Source organism: Lutjanus erythropterus, chromosome 23 (genome assembly GCF_056507025.1).
Source record: "Lutjanus erythropterus isolate fLutEry1 chromosome 23, fLutEry1.hap2, whole genome shotgun sequence".
Classification (NCBI taxonomy): Eukaryota; Metazoa; Chordata; class Actinopteri; order Lutjaniformes; family Lutjanidae; genus Lutjanus; species Lutjanus erythropterus.
Window position 1 is genome coordinate 18,159,990 of NC_139339.1, and position 17,036 is coordinate 18,177,025.

At 38.5% G+C, this 17,036-nt stretch overlaps 1 protein-coding gene across 1 annotated transcript in view; it reads left to right on the plus strand.

The window, feature by feature from the left end:
- Positions 1–13,418: 13,418 nt before the first annotated feature.
- tnfsf10l (TNF superfamily member 10, like) overlaps positions 13,419–17,036 on the plus strand; it is a 72,382-nt gene continuing 68,764 nt past the window's right edge. Inside the window, exon 1 of the mRNA XM_084712276.1 lies at positions 13,419–13,852. Within this exon, the coding sequence (XP_084568402.1) occupies positions 13,604–13,852 (249 nt within the window). The 5' untranslated portion in view covers positions 13,419–13,603. The remainder of the gene's footprint in view (positions 13,853–17,036) is intronic.

The window sequence follows — 17,036 nt, forward strand, 5'->3', positions numbered from 1 at the left end:
CGCTCGAAAAAAATCTTTATAGATTCAGTGTGATTCATTCATCCTCTGGACTGAGCTGCGTACTGGCATTTGAGACGAAGTTGTGCTTTGGCTCGAAGAAAACTCATTTTCATGCTCAACTTACTGACTAAGGTCAGTTAGAGAAGAAGAAGAAGAAGAGGAAGACAAAGAAAGAGGAGGAGACATGGTGCTTAACCAAATAGTGATGTGATAGTTGTTTTTCTTTTCTTACTTGTCATTTTTAAATCATTTAGACACAGTGAAATAACATGGACAAAGAATGCTAGATGAGCTTAAGTAGACACTGAAAGAGCATTTTTGAATACAGGGTTGTATTGTTCTTGGTCATCTTGCACACAGAAGTACACGAAAAGAGTACATTGGCAGACAGGGTCACTAACACACAAAAAGTAATGTTTAGTCTCTTTGCATGTGTGCATGGTCATACAAAACAATACAAAGCACTTTTCTGTCTCCCTCCAACACAGATGGGGTGTGTGGGAGAAAACCAAGACTCAGTGGGTGCAAGTTAACAGGAGTGCGTCACTGACAACTTAATCTGGGTGTAACAAGCATGGATCAACAGGGAGTTTCAGCACAAACTAATAACACATAGAGGCTCCATTCCATCTGAAACCTACTGAGTGGATTGTTGTGAAATTTTAATAAATATTCAGGGTCCCAAAAGGTTGGATGCTCTTGATTGATTCCTCCAGCATCACCATGAGGCTCACATTTGTGGTTTTCAGTGAAGTGTCTAAACAACTGTAACATGAATTGGCGTAAAATTAGATACAGACATTTGCGTTCTTTTTAATAATTCTGATGATCAGTTCACTTTTCATTGAGTGCCAGCTAGGTCAGAGCTTTTATTTGTCCAATACTTGGGTGTATGACTAAATATCTGTAAAACACATGAGTAAAAAAGAAGTATTTTTTAACGAACGAGTATACTTGTCATGTTCCTTTTTTAAACTGCAGCTCTACTCTTTTCTCAGTAATATTTTTGAGGCAGTAATCTACTTTTACTTAGCTACCTACCAACAGTAGATGGTGGTCGGTACACCCCCAGTTTGGAGAAGCAGCAGCACAGAAGCTAAGCAATGAACTGCTGTGAACAGGGTCAGGAGCAAAATGTATTTTAGCCACTAAAAAAGGTTCATCTAAGAAAATGAATATCAGTTTAGGTATACGCTATATATTTAGATTATTTTCACCAGATTACCTTGCTGTCATACCATCTTCTCTGCTGAGAAAATGCTGTTATAAAAGCAAAATATCACTCTCCAAACCAACCAAACTCAAGAGGTAAAATCAGCCATTTCATCCTGCAGAACACAGGAGTTGCTGGTCTACTAATGCTTTCATCTCTTAGTGTGTTTGCATTATTGTGGCGCTTTAGTGAATCCAAATTATGCTTTTAAAACACAGAAGTCACACGAAAACACAAATAAACTATCAGATCAGAGAACAGATGGAAGCAATAGTAGGTCCGCAACTCCTGTGTTCTGCAGGTTAAAATGACTGATTTTGCCTCAGGAGTTTGGTTGGTTTGGAGATAGTGATATTTAACTTATATAACAAGGGTTCCGCATCAGAAAAGGCTGTCTGATGTATAGCAGTAAAAATAAATCTAAATATAGTGCATATTTAAACTGATATTGCCTTTTTTTGATTGACCTTTTGCTGACCCTGTTCACAGCAGTACATTGCTTAACTTCTGTGCTAAGTGCCTCCTAACGATGCACTTCAAATAATCCAAAATTTCCCCTTTATTGTCTTTTACTGGCAACAAAAAGAAATTTCAAAATTTCACTCTAACTACAAACTTTATGACTGCGGTTTTTGGAGCTTAATTCCGCAAACCTCAGCTTCTGATTTGAGCCAAATATGCACACAAACAGAGCACAGTATGTTGACCTGGCTGCAGTGTGTGATAGTCCCTTGGGTTTGATACATAATATGTCAAGGAATGCTTACACTGAACTTTTAACTCCCACTGCTGATTATCATTATGTTTTCTCACCACGGGACACTAACTGACTGACACACTCACACACATACACACAGTCCCACACGTGCACATGGATGAGCTGCAGGGCTGGGTGGACAGCTGTGGTGTCAGAGGGGACACACACACACACACATCTGGAGAAATACTTGTTTTGTTGTCCTGTGGTCGGCTGCCAGAAAGAGAGGGAGATGGAAAAAGTATGGTGACACATGGAAGATGTATAGCAGGAGAGTTTGTAGTATGATAATGGAAATAAATGAGAGAAGTACTTAATGTCTTTGGCTGCTCTAGTGGAGGGTAACCTACGTAAATTCAATTTATCCACCTCTTTTGTTACAGTGCTTATCCACCAGATGTAAAGAGTGTATCTAAAAACATGCATCAGTGATTTTTTTTTATAGTTTGCACAGGTCATATGTCATTTATAAAGGGGCTTTCACTCAACTATGCAGCATAAATACAATTTTGAGGCACCTTTGCGTCAATGCTTTCATGTTTTTACATCATTAATCAGACATATGAAATTACCAGTTTGTTTGTTTTTAAAAACTTTCGCGTGGAATAACAGGATAAGATCCTACAATATGAAATATTATCAACACATAAAGCCACACAAAAGAAACAGTGAATGTGCAGTAATTTTAACATAAAGTTACATCTATAAAACCAGCCCATTCTCACTTCCAGCACAAATACAGCAGGTTTGTCACAGAGCCCACTGTGGGCTCTGTGCGCACATCGGAGTAATCCAGCCCTTACATAGGGTAGCATTATTTCTGGAGGTGTGCCTTTAGCATTATGCTTTACTGTGCTGTCAAAGTCAGGTGAAGTCACATAAAAAGCAAAAAAAAAAAAAGATATTTAGAAGAGGTGAGGGGGATGACTGGGTCAAACAGACACAGGAAAAGGCTCAGTTGTTCACAAGCAAGAATGAGGTGAGGTTCACCACTTTGTGAAAAACTGTGAGGGAAGATCGCCGAACAGTTTGAGATCAATGTTTCTCAACCCAAAACTGAGATTCATGAATTTCACCTTCAACAATCCATAATATCATTAAAAAATTCAGAGAGTCCAGAGATAAACCAAAACACAAGCACAAAAACCAACATTGGACGCCTATGACCTTTGACCCCTCAGACAGCACTGCATTAAAAACTGCATTAACAACCCACATACTTGTATGAAAGATACTACATGGACTCAGAAACACTTTAGAAAGCTGTAGTCAGTAAACACAGTTTGTTGCTGCATCTATAAATGTAAGTTAAGACTCTACCATGAAAAGAGAAAGACATATATCCACAACATCCAGAAACACTGCAGACTTCTCTGAGATCATCTGAGATGGACTGACACAAAGTGTTAAAAGTGTTCTGTGGTCTGATGAGTCCACATTTCAGATTGTTTTCAGAAATCATGGACATTGTGTCCTCCAGGCTAAAGAGGAAAAGGACCATCCAGATTGTTACCAGCACTAACTTCAAAGGCAGCATCTGTGATGGTATGGGGGTGTGTTAGTTCCCATGGCATCATGGGTAACTGTCACATCTATGAGGGCTCCATTAATGCTGAAAGGTACATACAGATTTTGGAGCAACATACGGTGCCATCTGGATGTCTTTTTCAGAGACGTCCCTGCTTATTTCAACAAGACAATGTCAAGATACAATCTGCAAATGTTCCAACAGTGTGGCTTCATAGTTAAAAAGTTCAGGTACTAAACTGACCTGCCTGCAGTCCAGACCTGTCTGTCATTGAAAATGTGTGGTGCATTATGAAGCACAAAACACAACAACAGAGACTCCAGACTGTTGAGCACCTGAAGTCGTATATCAAGCAAGAATGAGAAAGAATTTCACTTTAAAACTTCAACAATTAGTGTCCTCAGTTCACACTGACTGAATGTTGTTAAAAGAAAAGGTGATGTATCACCGTGGATAACATGAACCTGTGGAACATGTTGCAGGCATCAAATTCAGAATGAGTGTATATTTACAAAAAAATACACATTAAATATCTTGTCTTTGTACTGTTTACAGTTGAATATATGTTGTCAAGTTTTTGCAAATCATTGCATTATGTTTTTTTTATGTTTTCCATAACTTCCCTACTTTCTTGGAATTGAGGTTGAATATTAAAAACATATTTTCATGGCAGAACATTTATTTTCACATTATTCCAGTACAGTTCCAGTGTTTCTTGCGTCACTGAAGTTTTGGTAATTTGTTTCCTCTTCTCACTTCTGATGGCACAGCTGCTTCAAGCCATTGTTCAACTTCACTTTGCTTTATCGTGTTTGACTGCATCAGTGCCGAGCCAGGATCACACTGCTCAGATATGTGGATCTGTACTTTTTCATGAGGATGCAAAGTCTTAAGTCCCAAGTTAAAACACTGGAAACAATTTAGCATTTGTTTCCATTTCCTTTTCCAGATGAGTTTGATCGACCCCATCAGATAGTTCATGTGGTGTCAGGTCAGATTAAGTTGATTTTCAAATATTTAACCTCTGAAAGTTTGAAAGTATTCACAGAGTGTTATGTTGGTCTGATCTTGTAGTAGCAGTAACATTAAGGTTAAAGAAACTGGCCTGCACCTACATGACTGATGGTTCAAGTGCTTTGACTGTCTTGGAAAGTGGTGTTCTTCATTAAATTTGCATTGACATGCTCTTTAGTAATGTCAGTAAATGTTTTATTGCAGCATCTAGCTTTGAAGGAATGAAGCTTTTTCAGCAAAGAAGCATTTATGGTCGACTGAATATTCTCACATAATAAAATAGTTTCTTGGAGAAACTGAATGACCACCTCGCCCGCCTGCTGACCCTTTAAGCTCTAGTTTACATCTATGTCTGTAATGTATGAAGTGAAGACTCTGAAGAGTTTAATATGGCTCTTACCCCTATTTTGACCTGAAACTTTGAAGAAATTTAATTAAAGTTATTGAATGTAATTTTTGGCTAAATTAAAGTTATCACTATATTGATGTATGATTTCAGTGAATAATTTCCAGTGAAAAACATGTTGGCTTCACATAGAGACTAGAACAGAGGAGTTCTTGAGTGCTTGTAAGGTCATCATGACCTTGACCTTTAACCTCCAAATTCTAATCAGTTCATCCTTAAGTCCAAATAGACGTTTTTTTCCCTGAAGGTGTTCTCAAGAGATCGCACTCACAAGAATAGGACAGACATGGGGTCAGAGTGATCTTTAACTTTGACCTTTGATCACCAAATTCCTATTTGTTCATTCTTGTGTCCAAATGGTCATTTGTGACAAATTTGAAGATTCCCTTTACAATCCCTTCACTATTGCCTTCACAAGAATGGGACAGCTGAGGTCACAGTGACTTTGAACTTTGAACTTTGACCACCAAAATCTAATCACTTCATCCTTGAGTCCAAGAGCACATTTGTGCCAAGTTTGAACAAATTCGCTCAAGGCGTTCTTGAGATATCACATTCACAAGAATGGGACGGACGGAACAACCCCAAAACACACTGCCTCCAACAGCTGTCACTGGCAGGAGGCATGAAAATCTGGAAATACTATTTGACCCAGGTATGTGTCTTCAGCATAAGTGTAGGAGGCTAAGAGAACAGCATTTGAAGGCTGCTGAGTGCACCGATCAGTCTATTTTATGAGAGTCCCATTAGCTACTGGCTTTAAGTTCATAAATCTGAGTGATGTGGGATCAACACACTCAGAGTGCAGCATGCAGGCTCAGCCTTCTTTATCATAATGAGCCACAAGAGGCCACACTTTATTTTTCTACCTTGATAGTTAAGGAGAATGATTAATGTTATAATTCTGCACAACCAGGGCCACTGTGAAGCCCTGGAGGCTATAAACAAAGTGATGAAGAGATTTCAAAATGTCAGTTTCATGCAAATCTTATTGAAAATATTTCAGTTTGTGCCTCTCATGGTTTATGATTCCACACAAGCCACAGGGCTTACGCAGATTTTCCATGAAACAAATACCTACCAATCTTTGGAAAACCCAGAGGGTCGTTTAAAACCATTTACTGCTGTTCTGAAGATATTTACAGAATCCTCAAAAACTCTTCTTAACATCTGGATAAAAATATCTAATCCAGCTGTATGATGCTTTGATCTACATTAACATGTTCATAGTCATGACAATTACTATGTTTGCCGTTTAAATTTTAAGACAAGTCAAGTCAAATTTTATTTATGAAGTCCAATATCACAAAGTTTGCTTCAGGGGGCTTTACAATCCATAATCCACTTTAAGTTTTCCAAACATTGATTTTCATTATGTAAAGCTTGCGTTTAAATGTTTAAATGGACTTGCTCCTCAGCTGCTCTGTGACTACGTTCACAAACTACAGAACAGATCTACAAAAAGCAGCTTCCATTCCAGTTTGGCTTCAACACTTTTAAGAAAGACCGATCGGCTTATTTCAGCCATAATTGTCAACTTCTTGCTGTCTGTATCCATCTTCAGTCTGACGTTGCTACCACTCTAATCCATTTTGAACGTATTTGATTTTCCCTAACCAATCACAAGAAACCAATATATCTGCCTGAATTGAACGTGAACTGGACAACAGCTTGACAACTTTATTAGTCCCCTCATAGCGCTCACTGGATTGATAGCTTTTTCAGCTGAGAAACCGCTGTTTCAAAGGTCTGGTCTCAGGCAAGGGATTTCTGGGTACCTGGATAGCAAATACAGTAGCAGATTGAGAAGCTAGGGTTCTTCCTGCTGTGAAAACTGGTCTAGAGTGGAATTCATTGGAACCGCTGTGAATCCAAACTGACCACAGGCTTTGTTTCACACTCAAAACACAGGCTTTAGGTGGGGTATCACATTAAATCAACAAAATGTCCCCTCTGGCTTTGGCATCTCTGGAGTGAACTTATGTTTGTAGCAAGTTTCTCCTCAGGCTATGATGACCTGGGAAAAGAGGTTGTTGAAAACTTTACAGCAAGTCAGACAGAGTATTAGCACATATGATCCTTTACAAATCTCACTGGAATACATATATGAGCAAGTATTTGACTAGAGGCATGCTAAGTATCGTCATCTTGCAAACTTTTACATCCATTTGGCTGATTCAGAGGTTAAACTTATGACCTTGCAGTGTTGAAATATCATCCAGACAAAGACATCTTCCACTATTGTGGCAGAATCTGCCCTCAATGAGTCGACATCAACCCCAAAACAATGTCAATTCTACCATGACAACCATTTTTGTAGACGGGAGAAGTGTTTGACTCTTATTTAAACTTCTTTGTAAAATATTTCTAGCTTCTTCTTCCTGTCCACTAACCTTTGTACTAAAAGTACGGGCATGTCAAGTACCTGTCAGTGAAACAGATGGCTTTCACATCTGGTGAAGGCCCCAGGTGGGAGTTTGCTTGAGGTGAAACTGACTTGGTACCATTTTTCTATACTGCACCTGGATTTGACAACACCTTTCACGGATGAAAAAATGTTTGAGATTCACAGGGCAGGTGGGCTCAAGTTCAGAAAAAGCTCTCAGATCAGGATGCCAAGGAGTTTTACACCGAAACAGTGGCACTTACTCTAAATTAAACAAATGGAAAAGAGAAAAGAGCAGTATGTACCTGTATAAGGAGTGTCTTGGTGTTGAACTGGGCTTCATTTTCTCACGGTCTCACTCTTGACTTGGTTTAAAGGTTCCATGTGGAACTTTCAGAAGACCCTTATTATTAATGATACTGGTGGGCGTAAATTGCACAGGGGTCAGCATCCTATTGCTCACACTCACACTCTGTACACGCTTAAGGGTTCTTTGGTTTGTCCCCATAGGAGAACCCTTTTTGGTTCCTGTTAGAACCTTTTATGAAGTATCCACTTCGAACCCTCTCAGAGAGTTCATCATAAAATGTTATACCCAGAACCATCTGTGAAAGTTTCCATCCAAACCCCCAATGAGAGATTCTCTGCCGGCCGTCCCTCAAAAACAGCAAACAAAGCCAGCTAATGTTAGCTAACGTTATCCATTAATGTTAGTTTTGACTTAGAGCCTCATGATGCGGTGGGTGTCCTACTTCTTTTTAACTGACTAATACTGACTGTAACTTTGGTCGGAAAAATGTGAACTGATTTGATCTGGTTTGGCATTAAGAATAACTACACAGAAACAGATCTTCTTGCTGATGATCTGATTAACTCAATTAGGCATCAGTAATAAATTGAGACTGTTGTAACTGTAAAAAGTGATGTAACTGAAGTATAACTATGGTAACTGGTGTGCACGTGCTTATTATGACAGTAATTGCTATGAAATCCTTCGTCAACTTAAGAGACTTTATGCAACACTCCTAAATGAACCACTTAGGGAAATAATTTGCACTAGTCCTTTTAATCTGAAGCCTGACCAGGAGAAAAGTCCCATGGTTCCTCTGATGGTCTATAGCTGTTTGGACTGGCAGCGACCCAAGCTCGTCTGCCTCCCATCCTTGATAAACAGCTCTGACTGCCGGGCACACACAGACCGCTTTCCAGCTGTTTGTGGCGATGGAAAGGAAACAAAGGAAAGGATGTTGTTTAGAGAAATGGTTCACAAAGGACAGGGCCAAGGGTACGACAAGATTTATCATATCATCCTTTATTTTTTTGTGTGTTTTTAATAATCTTAGGTTGCGTTTTTGGGAGGTTTTCAAGGGCTCCACAGTGAGAAAAATAGACAGGACTGAATCTGAGCTGCCCAATAAACTAAAGTCAGATTGAAAACTACTTGGCTAAAGGCTTAACGGACATGTTTTGGCTGCTTGTGGAAGGTAAATATCCATCATTGTAAACATTATTCTATAAATCTACAGAGCACCTATTGGCTTTGATTCTGAGTGACTGGGAGAGGGTACATAGAATAAATAATAATATAAAATCTGACAACACCCAGCGCTCTGTTTGAAAGTGATTTAGGACAGGATGGAGGCTCTGCAGACGGCTATAAAATCTAGATATACGATTTATCTCTCCATGAGGTCTTATCTTCTAACAATGACGTCAGTCTGTCTGCAGCTTTGGATGTTTTTGGAAAATGGAAGATCAAATATTTAATTGTGGCTTTGCTTGTTTCACAGGGATAAACTGGAGGGCGTTGGGCAAATATTTTCTCTCAAACAGTGTCAGGCTGTAAAATAGACAAGAGACGAGCACATAAACACTGGAGGTAACAACTCAGAGAACAAAAAGAGCAAGAAAGGAGGATAAATAATGAGATTTTTTGATGTTATTTAATAATATTGTCTAAAAGGCTTTGATTTAGTACACTCTTGGAAACAGGTGTTTCAAATGGGTTCTTTCTGAAGGGCTGAGGTTCTATCCAGGACCATTTGTTTCTGAGGAATGCTTTTTTGAAGAAAGAGTTTGTCGAGGGTTCTTTATAAGACAAGCACAATATACAAACTATAGGATTCAGAATACAATATGGTCCTTTGTAGAACCCAGTTATAGGTGAAACCCTTACAAAATATATTATTAGGTACCCCTGGGTGGGTTCTAGATGAGCCTTGGACTATAAAAGGGTTATCAGCAGAACACTCTGGATAGTTTCTAGATAAAAGGAGGATGATCACATTGGGTGGGTTCTAGATATAAACCTTATAATGTAAAAGAGTTCTCAGCAGAACACTGGGTAGGTTTTAGATGAAACCCTTGAAAAATAAAGGGGTTCTAAGAAAGGGTTTTCAGTAGAACACTCTGGATGGGTTCTAGATATAAACCTTGTAATATAAAAGAGTTCTCAGCAGATTGATTCTAGATGAAACCCTTGACAGATAAAAGGGTTATCACCAGAGCACCTAGTGTGGGTTCTAAATGAAACTCTTGGAATATGAAGTGGCCCTGATTGGGTTCTACATAAACCCCTTTGAATAAAAAAAATTATAGGAAGACCCACCTGTATGGGTTCTAGATGAAACCTTCGGAATATAAAGGGGTTCTCAGTAGATCTTCCGGCATTGGTTTTAGATGAATCCCCTGTAATATAAAAGGGTTCTTGGCAGAACACCCTGTGTGGGTTCTAGATAAAACTCCTGTAATATTAAAATGGTTCTTGGCAGGACACACTAGTTGAGTTCTACATGAAACCATAACAATATAGAAAGGTTCTCTGTTGAACTCTCTGCGTGGGTTCTTGTTAGAAGGTGGTAGGTTTCTGGAGGGAACACCCAGAGAGGGTTCTGGTCAGAACCATTACACCATTTAGGGGTTCTTTGTAGAACCTCTCATAGGGAGTTCTGGGTGTAACCTTTCACATATGGTTCTTGGTAGAACCCTTTGAAGGAGTTCCAAGTAAAACCAAAAACAATTCTCCTATGGGGACAAGCTGGAGAAGCCTGTATGGTTTTAGTTAGCACTTTTATTTCTAAGAGTGTACTGCAACAATATTTTATATTTTATTTATAAATGATCTGCTTATCATTTAATATATTAACAGTTTATATAAATGTCAGAGAACTGTGAAAATTGTTTTGTTCATAACAAAGATATTCACTTCAGTATTATTATTTTTACTGAGGACTAAGAAAACAAGCAAATATTCACATTTAAGAAAAAAACTAAAAGAAGTTTTTTCGTCCTTTATCAGATTTATTGCAGATTAAGTTTATGTGGATCAGTTTTGTTGAGTTTGGTTTCAATCCACAGGAATCAAAACAAAGTGAGAGCGCCCTCTGTCAGCTCCTCCCGACACTGACACTCAGGACAGAAATTAATCCAGACTGTCTCTGAAGATCTAACATATCAGGACATTAATGTATATGTGTAATCACTTCATCGATTATTCCATTAATCTGCAACCATTTTGATAATCAATTTATCGGTGTGAGTTATTTCTAAGAACAAATGTCAACATTCTCAAAACAACACATCTGAGGACGTCATCTTGGACTTTGGGGAAAATCGAATTTCAGCAGAAAGTCACAGTTTGAACTTTATCTCTTTTGTTTTTTTGTCTTGAGAGAATGGAGAGAATGTATAAATAACTTCAAAACAACTTTGGCAAACTTTTTCTTCTTAAAATTAATGGCTTCATTTCATGTCAAATAACCTGCTGGTATTTGAAGACAGCAGATGTTTTAACACATGATTTCTTTAACTTTTCTAATTGATATGCTCCTTGGAGGTAAATTAACGCATTAAAAACATTTGAACTTGTGTTTCCACACGGACAGAAGTGATGAGAGCACAAAAAGACACTTGAAGGAACCATCTTTTGTGGTTCTGTTTCTGTCTGTCTTGAGTTTTATCAGTTATCATGGTTACTGAGCACAGAGTCCTGTAGTCATGGAAACAGACCTCTCACTTAAATAAACCAGACTTATCAAAATAGACCAAGCTTTTCTTTTATCCACGCTAATGGAAAACCCCTCAGGTTTAACAGACGCTGACTCTGACCCTGACCTCTGAGGTGACTCAGCCTGACATGAGAAACTGATGAGTTTTCAGTTTCAGAACAGCTTTTCAGAATTAGTTCAGTGAACTCTGAATATGTTCACTCCCGCGTCATGCTTGTGTGTGGAGGATGAAAAAAGCTGCCATCAGAGGAGCTCTGACATGATTCACCATGGCAACAGGTAAATAAAAGGCGGAGAGATGTTAATGCATGTATATATGGATGGTGCTCATTAATCTAAAAATGAAAAAGAGCCTGAGTCAGAGCAGGAAAAAGTGTATATAAGTTAACAAAGTTTTATTCAGTGTTGTCCATTCATTGTCATTTTACATTTTTTTATTCAGCTTTATTCTGACAGGGACAAAACACATGAACCAGCAACTGAACAAGAAAAATATAGTTTAAGATTTAAAAATATATCACCTGTTCTTGAGAATTAAGATAAATCTTGTCCTACCAAAAAACAACTTTAACATTATAAATACCAATACTCTAATTCCTTGTGTTCTTTAAGGATTTACATTTCTGAAATATATGTAATTTAATTTGTAATATGTAATAATTTGTAATATGTAATTTAATTTAATTACATAAGACTTTAATTAATTTTTCAATTTAATACGAAATAAATGCATCTTTCTAAAAAGTCAGGGCCCCACTTTGGCCACCCAGTCAAAAAAGACTAGACATGCCTCTGTGTGACGTCATTTCCATCAGAGAGGTTTTTTCTGCTATAATCATCAAATATGCGTTCATAAGAATTTATAACATGACTTTATGTCAGCAAAAAAAATCACGGTACATGTGTGTTCTGTTGTTTATCACAAAAACAAATTACATTATAAGTTGGCAACATTATAATGGTATTTATTTCTTGAATAGAAACCTATCCACCTTTTTGATTATTAAACTAATGAAACATTCTTGTGTTCAATGCAATGAAAATAATGTAATGTAATATTATATTTTGTATGGTAATAATCTGACTTTTTGTGTGTGTGACAAATAAGTCCCCGGCCACAAAAATGCTGTTAAAAAAAAAATAATTAAATCACAAGAGGCTGGCCCATTACAAGATTATAGCTTAGAGTCTGATCATTTGAAAAATATTTTCTCTGTGTAATCTTGTCCCTTTTTAAATTGGTCCAAACTTTTCAAGTCTGTCCTGTAACAATTATTTGAGTTTAATATTTTACAATATTTCCCAACATAATTGAAGAATAAAAATCAACCTCCCTTAAAATAAGTTTGTCACAGTTCTCGAGAACACTGTAAAATGGAATAAAATCAAATGAAATTAATTATTTGTAGTAAGTAGTGAAAACTTTGTTTAGAGGTTCTATTAACTTAAAAGGGTTGAGTGCCAGTCCCTAAACTCTATTTTATTTGAATTTGTTGATCATTAAATAATGGGGATTTATTTACTTTAACTTATTGCAATGAGAAATGCAATGAGTTGCATTTACTGAAAATATTTGAGTCGGCTTCATCAATAATTTTAATTTAACTGTAATCAAAGAGTGCAAGTAACACTAACTCAAGCTCTGGTTAACTTCAACTTCTGAGTTTATGAAAAAATGTATGCAGAAAATGTATTTGGGTTTACAGAAACTGAGTGATCAATTTCTGACAGGAATTATGTTAATGCACATTGTTGCTGTTGACATTTAGGCCTATTTTACACCTGCTTTGGCAATGTAAACGACTGTTTCCCATGCCAATAGAGCTTTGAATTGAATTGCATACACACACACACACACACACACACACACACACACACACACACACACACAGAAAGAGAGAGAGAGAGGGAGGGAGAGAGAGAGAGGCATTCCTCTGCACACACTGCTCCAGGGTGATGAAGAGGTTAAGCCAGCCCCTCTTTACTGCTCTCTGTCTCTCTCGGCTGTGGTTTATCAGTCCGGCTCTTCCACCTCCAGCAGCTGCACCAATCTCACTTTTACGCAGCAGCGCAGCGCCGAGCAGACATGGACACATACAAACTTTAACTTCCAACTCGTCTTACTGCTCTCCTGCAGCTCTCGTCTTCCTCCTCTTCCCCTCCTCCTCCTCCTCTCTCGAGCTCCGATTGAAAAGCTCCATTGGACGCATGGAGATCTAATTTTGCTCCAGTTTTCCCTCAACTCTGTGGAAGTTTGTTGTTTTTGTTTCGCTGTTTCCCTTGGTGTTTTTTATGCTCTGCTCATGCGTCGGGAATGCCATGGCCACTCCGAGCGCACAGCAGCAGCACCAGGATTATTTCAGATCGGTGAGCAGCGAGTCCACCACCTACATGATGGTCCCGGCCGGCGGGCCGAGCGGGACGAGGCGCCGGGAAGCGCCGTCCAAGATGTGGGTGGCGATGGTGGTGATAGTTGTGGTGGTGCTGCAGATCGCCTCCACCACGGGGCTCTTTCTCTACCTGAACATGTCTATATCCCAGGTAAGAGCTGGCTTACACTCAGTTTAAGAATTTACATGCTGTGTTTTGGGCTGCATGTGGGAGTTTTGTAAGTGAAAGCAGGGAGAAAAGTCGCTCTTGCGCACTGAAGTAGGAAGACACTTGGAGTTAATATCACCTTTTTTTCTGTGTTTAAAAACACAGAAATAACCACATAAGTACACAAGATTAAGCTCTAGTGTATCAGCTGGAAGATATAATAAAAATCAATAAAGTATTAACGCTATTAAACAGCGCAGTTGCTTCAAATCACAAGCATTTCGTATTGAGAGTAATTCATTTCTTGAACAGTTTTGACTTAACCCCCGCGTTTGACTTGTCAGGCGCCTGGCAAAACAGCTTTTGCCTGACTGAATTTGTTAAACAACGTGATCCGAGATTTACGAGCAATCGAGGCGGAGGGAATAAGCAGCGTGTCTGTCTGTCCCGCAGCGATTATTGACCTAAACGGTTTAAATTGCGTGCCTAAAGGAACATATTGTAGCCATTTGGAGAAGGCAGAAAGTGAGTCTGCAAGATTGTTTTTAAGCAGGTTACAGATGTTGTGTGCAGAGGTGAAATATGCAGGTCAGTGATGGAGGTGGGCTGTGCCCTGGAGGGGTTATTTAATCACATAAAGGTAATACTTCTTGCAGTGCGTCTGTGGTTCTCTGAAGGTTTCTCCTCTCTCCAGAAATCAATTAACAGAGCTGCTGTCACTGCTCCGGTAAGGGGAAGTGAAAACAAGGCTGGAACTGGCTGTTATGGTACAAACAAGTCAGACTGCAATGCTTTTGACAGATATAGCAATTGCAATGTGATCATTTTTTTCCATTTTTACTGAAAAATCTGCTGTATTACATCTTCAGAACAAGATTTGAAGGCCAGGACCCATATTAGAGAAGCTTCCTAACTAGCAGATCTGTTAACTTTTTTGTAACTTAGGATAAGAAAAGTGTATTAAAGAAGAATACTAATGTTCCAAAACCTTTCAACTCTCTTCACTCTTATTCTTCACTCTCCTAAGTAATTTAGGACGACCATAAAGCTGTCCTAACCTTCACTTTTCAACCTATAGTAGCTGCTGACCTACTAACTAGCTAATGGTACTGTTAACTGACAGTGGAACATAAAAGCTGATAAGTGATGTTGTATTAAGTATTTAGGATTTCTAAACATAAGATAGTATAAAGTAAGATGAGAAAGAATTCCTAAAGTTAGTCAGGATTTTCCTCTGGAATACTAAATTGGGACAAATCTTACCTAAGATAGTAAGTTTCAGTCATACGAATTTATAATGCAGTTTTGACACACATTTTTCCTTTATCAAAAAATTGCAGCTTCTGTGATTTGGATACTGTGATTTTGATATCCTAATATTTTTATTAATCATGCAGCTTAGTTATTTTAGTTATTTATTATACGTGTTCAGTGACTAGCTGGTTGTCACTTTACTGACCTGCCTTGTTAGTGTGTAGTGTAGTGAGGAAGAAACTCTGGTAGAGATAAGCTTATCAGCCAGACTGAAGCTCATATTGTTGTGAGTACACCAGCGGAGGTCCACTATTACATCTCTGTCCTCCTCTTTTCTCTGGTATTAATTTCATGTCATGGAAAGCAATCTACCCGCCTGATATATTGGATTTTAAAGGCACACACAGCGTACAGTGGGTTTTAATATGTGGTCTACAGAGAGAGAGGTGTTACATATGGTTTTGTTTCGTGGAAAGTGTTTGAAGAAGTCTGCAGGGATGAAGTAGGAAACCGATGTGTGAATCCCAGCAAGAGGCCAGTTTAAACTGTAAGGCTACGCCGTCAGAGAGAGGAAACTGGCTTCAGCGGTGAACTCTGTCTCCGCATGGCGAGCTCACATCTGTAAGAAGGCGAGAAATGTGTCACGCTTTCCCCTCTGTGGTGGAAGTTTGCAGTACAAGCTGAGGCGATGACTTGTACAGGTGTGCATTGTTGAAAAGACCTCCATGGAGCACATTTGTCCTGCGCTGGTCCTGTAGATAACTTGATACTCAGACACAAAGCCTGAGCATCTCTCTGACACACTGTCTTGGGACTGTGCCGCAGCAGGAGTAAATGCTAATTTTTCCGTCATTTCCTCTTGAAAATATGAGAAGACATATTTGATGGTTCAAGCTTCTTAAATGTGAGGGTTTGCTGCTTTTCTTTGTCATTTATGAGAGTAAATGAAGAGTCTTGGGCTCTGGGAAACCGTCATTTTTCACAATTGTTTCACATTTTATAGACTAAATACTTAATTGTGAAAATAATCTGCATATTAATTTGTATTGAACATGACCATTAGTTGCAGGCCAGGTGGGGTGCATGACAACCAATTTTATATTATATGTGGATTTATCAGCCTTTTTTTTGCATCATAGCTGTCAGAAGGTCGAAGTCATTTTGAAACAACTGGCCTCTGCAGACACATCTGCATCTACAGTTTTGGAGAAGTGGTGAAAAAGTTGTACTTGAATCCTTTCCTAATGTTTTCCTGAATGTCGTCAGTCACCATCATCTTTTCTAAACGTTAACACATTTTTCCATCCTAAAAGACAGCTTTAAAGGAGAAATCTGCAATATATTTACTGTAATTCATCATAAAATTACCATGATATGTCATCAGAGATTAAGGAAACATCCAAAGCTTAAATACTCTTCTCTGACAACAGCACCATAGCCGCAGTGCCATCCTTGGAAGTTTTAGTTTGCCTGATTAATGTTCACTAAATGAGTGTCTGTTTATTAGTTAGAATAGAAAGAAATCATTAATAAACATTTAGAAGGAGTAGATGTTTATAAACTGAGCAATATGTTAATGGGGTTTGGCAGGCAGTGAGACAGGCAGTCATTTAACCGTATGTGTGTATTTTCAGAGCAGTGTGCTTTTGTTTTCACTATAACTTAGCTTAACTTTACATTGACAGACAATTGACAGTTATAAACAGCTGATCAACTAGCAGTCCAGGACTCGTCATCGCTTGTTATCTTCAATTTATGATGATGTGCACACGCTGTGCTCCTACCATGTTCCTGCAGCCTGTCTGAGCTTCAGTCTGGAGAGGAGGGGGCAGGGGGACACAACTCACTTTAACCATAGATGGTATATTTAATAGGATTTCAACCTATTCAGTATACCATCTAATGCTCCAACTCCCTTTTCAGACTGTAGCAC